Source organism: Rhagoletis pomonella, unplaced genomic scaffold (genome assembly GCF_013731165.1).
Source record: "Rhagoletis pomonella isolate Grant_MI unplaced genomic scaffold, Rhpom_1.0 Rhpom_scaffold_00005, whole genome shotgun sequence".
NCBI lineage: Eukaryota > Metazoa > Arthropoda > Insecta > Diptera > Tephritidae > Rhagoletis > Rhagoletis pomonella.
The window spans coordinates 67,349,799-67,353,736 of NW_023458559.1; the positions used below are offsets into that span (position 1 = coordinate 67,349,799).

Genomic DNA, 3,938 nt, shown 5'->3' on the forward strand with positions numbered 1-3,938 from the left:
TTTTTTTTTTATGGCAAATAATCACGTGTGTTTTTTGATTATTTCTAAATACACTTAAATAACAATTAACAGGTTAGAAAGGAAATTTAAATAATCATTTAAATTGCCAATGGCAATCTATGTATATATTAAATAGTTCAATAAAAACGTAAAAAATTAAAGGATATTATTTGCATGCTTACCTCGTTCAATATTTTCATAATTTTTTGTTTAATAATTCTTAATACATAGGATACTGCTCTTGCGGAGGCGTTTTGCAGTGTACAATTTCTGCTCTTGAACACGAAAGATTCGTTAAAATTATTTGCACCTTAGAAGAGGGTAATGAAAAATGCGGGAAGAGACAACTTCGTAGCGAAAACCGCCAAAAAATAGCAGAGGAACTGCAGAAAACTTCTGTCTTCGAATATCGAAATAGGAAAGCTGTTGAGGATACTGAAAAAGGAGACGAGGAATTAGGCTTCTTATATAGTCGAAACGTGTTGAGAAATGCCAAATATGAATATAGAAAAGCTCGTTTCTTAGATCCTGACCCAAGAAAATCATTGTCTTTAATGAAACGGAAAACCACACTTGGTCAAAATGTAATTAAAGACATCGGATACGATCCCGTTTTCGTACAATTTTGGTCCAGCCATCAAACTAGACTTTACAATGCCAAAGTTGCTGAAGAAGGCGCATTTATAAGCATTGATGCGACTGGAAAAGTGGCATCAAAAATTGTCCACGTAGACGGAGAGAAATCACATCACTTATTTTTATACACATTAAGTTTGAAGTGCAAGAGGTATTCCCTTCCAATATCACGACAAATCACCGAATGTCAAGATGCAGTATCGATTGGAACGTGGTTAAAGAAATGGTTAAAATCTGGAGCGAAATATCCAGCTGAAGTGGTAACTAAACAACAAAATCAAATTTGAAATATACTACACATACTTACATACTTGTATGTATGTACATGCAAAACTGATATGTATTGTAAAAGAAATTACCGTGCCGGTAAAAAAATGGTACCTCAACATTTTGACCAGTTTTGTATTTCTTGATCAGGATAAGACATTTCTAAATATGGCTATTACCATACTCACATAACAAATGTGCAATAATTTTCTAAATACAACTCCCTCAACTATTTTAGGTATGCGACGAATCTCGAGCTCTTATGAACGCAATAACGTCTGCATTTACACCTTTTTTGACTGTTGAAGAATATGCAAATGCTTGCAACCCTCAAATTAATAAAATGCCAGCCTGTTACATTCGTAATGATTGTGCTCATGTCATGAATATGTGGGCACGTTTCTTGAAGAAAGTCGTGAGGCCTAGAATTAAAGAATTTTACCTTATAGCGATTGGAACATTGATTATAACCACAGATTTGAAAATTGCCCGAGCCATTATAAAATCTATACTACTTATATGCTCTTGTGAAACAATTGGTAACGCCACAATAACAATGAATAACGCAGAGCTTTTGATCACCCAGCTTGCGACTGAAGAGACTCCAAATTTTATTGAAATAAAAAATCTCATTCATAATATTTTAGTCACGACAGACATCGCATTAGACAATGATATAAACGATAAAGAGCCATCTATAGACTTTTATGATGAAACCGAAAACGATGAAGAAATCAATGAAAACAACGAATTAGAATCAAGCATTGGATTCAGTTGGCGCGATTGGGGCTTAACCATTCAAAACGACGTATTTTCTGTACTGAATTCCGAAGAGGGAAATAAAGACAACCCACGAGTATGTCCAAAAATCGCAACACAGCTATTGAAGAAAGTTGAAACTTTACCTTTATGGACAAATATCTGCAGGGATTCTTTCGGCCATGGAAGAGTCCCTGCTTCCAGTGCTCATATAGAGAGCGAAATGAATTTAGTTAAAACGCACATTCTGCAAAAACAAATAATGCGGCTCGATGTAATAGTCGAAAAGTTAATTGAGCAAGACAAAGGCCGCTTGGTCATTTTGGAAATGGAGGAAACGAAAAAAGATGATAAAAATTTAAAACATTCAAAAGGAGACCAAAGTGATATCACCATAAACGAAACTGTGTCTGAAACGCAAATATTAGAAGATACGTATAATTCTGGGAAGATGGACTTAATTCAAAATGAAGATCCATTTATAGTAGCATCTATGTCCGAAGGGGAAAATCAAATTACACAGAGTACACTTAATGAAGACGAAGAATGCGAAATTTGCAAAACGATTTGTTTACCAGGATCGGGATATCCGTGCGTTTTATGCAGTAACGTAGTACATAGAAAATGCTCCAAAGCGATCAACGAGGAAGGAAACTATAGCCAAAAAAGAATGTGCAAGAATTGTTCGCATGATAACCACAAAGGGGCAAGACTGGCTTTAAAGTCCTGTGAAAATTGGAGAGGGGAAGGAATAGAAAAAGTCTCTAAGCCCGGAAAATATTTAGGCAGGAATAAAAGTGCTGTCAAAGACAGTTTAACTTTCGAGACTTTCAAGAAAATACCAATTTTAAAAAACGGCTCCTCAATGGGATTAGAGTTTACTAAAATAGGGAATAGCAAAATCACAGTATCTAACACCTGTGCTTTTGATAGTCTATTTCAAATTTTACTCGCTGCCGCTGTGGACAACGCACACATAAAAGATTACATCAAGGATAAAAGACAAGATAACTTACTATTCAATGTCATCGATTACACTATGGGCTCTTTAAAAATTACACCAAAAACCTATGTAATGAGGGCTGAAGCTATTATGAGCACAATACCAATTATCAAAAAGAGCAATACGATGCAATATATTGATGCGGCAACCAACATCGCCACGCTTTATGAAAATTTATTTGCACGGCAACCAACTTTAATCAAACAATCAGAATGTTGTGGTGAAAATGTCGAAAAAATCGTGCCATTCCTCACAGATGAGCTTCTGCTGGATAGTAATTTCGAAGATTTAGCCCTGCAACGCATCATTGAAGTGGATCCAAGAATTTGTCCTGCATGCAGAAATAGAAAAACAGAGCAATGGAAGCTGCTACATATAGGTTAACATTTTTTAAATATCATCAATTTCCCATAGAATTTTTAAGTAATGGTCTGCTATCTTTTTTTAAGCATACACATTAGGGAGGTCTAAATATGCATAATCAAAATATCAAGAAAACGTAATTATTTTGTCAATTATTATTTTCTTTACACACTTTTTCTCTTTCAGATCGTGTTATAGCATTTGAACCAGCTCAAATCTCTGGGCCTGTACAGCTCGACAAGATCCCGAAATGTTTGCGTGCTGGCGAGGAAACTTTTAAACTGGTTGGATGCGTCGGCTTTAAGGGTCTAAACAATACTGGATCGCGATGCTCAACCAGCTTGGGCCACTACATCGGCATCGCCTTCCGAAGAGGAAAGTTTATTATATACGATGACCTAAACGACAGAGAGATAGCTACGAAGTCAACGCACAAAATATTGCTAAGTCTTTTAATTTATGTAATTATATAAATAAAATTAAAAAAATTTTATACCCATCGAAATCTATTATTTCCTACTTTTATTAAATATCATTTCAAGCGCTACGTAGTAACTTTCTCGATATCTCAATTCCATCGACAATGGAAGTTAGCGCTACATACCATTTTCTCTTAAACCACGAAAGCTACAAATTTTTTCTTTCCACAACAAATTTTAAAGTTAAAAGCTACAATTAATGGCATAGTAACATATTGGATATCTCAATTCTATCGACTAGGTGTATGGTGTCAAGTTAGCACTACATACCATTTTTTCTTAAAAAACGAGAGCTACAAATTTTTTCTTTCCACAACAAATTTTAAAACTAAAAGCTACAATTAATGCCGTTATAACATTTTCAATATCTCAATTCTATCGACTAGGTGTATGGTGTCAAGTTAGCACTACATACCATTTTTTCTTAAAAA

The 3,938-nt window shown here is 34.8% G+C and overlaps 1 protein-coding gene across 2 annotated transcripts in view; it reads left to right on the forward strand.

Annotated features, from left to right (window-relative positions):
* The window catches only part of LOC118739408, a 5,572-nt gene extending 1,859 nt beyond the window's left edge, over positions 1 to 3,713 (forward strand). The window contains exons 1-2 of one of the 2 annotated variants that reach the window (XM_036470700.1): positions 381 to 3,044; positions 3,215 to 3,713. In XM_036470700.1, the coding sequence (XP_036326593.1) occupies positions 1,166 to 3,044; positions 3,215 to 3,501 (2,166 nt within the window). In that variant the 5' untranslated portion in view covers positions 381 to 1,165 and the 3' untranslated portion in view covers positions 3,502 to 3,713. Of the gene's footprint in view, positions 1 to 380; positions 3,045 to 3,214 lie in introns of those variants that run through there. The other variant, XM_036470701.1, reaches the window with a different exon arrangement.
* The last annotated feature ends 225 nt before the right edge of the window (positions 3,714 to 3,938 follow it).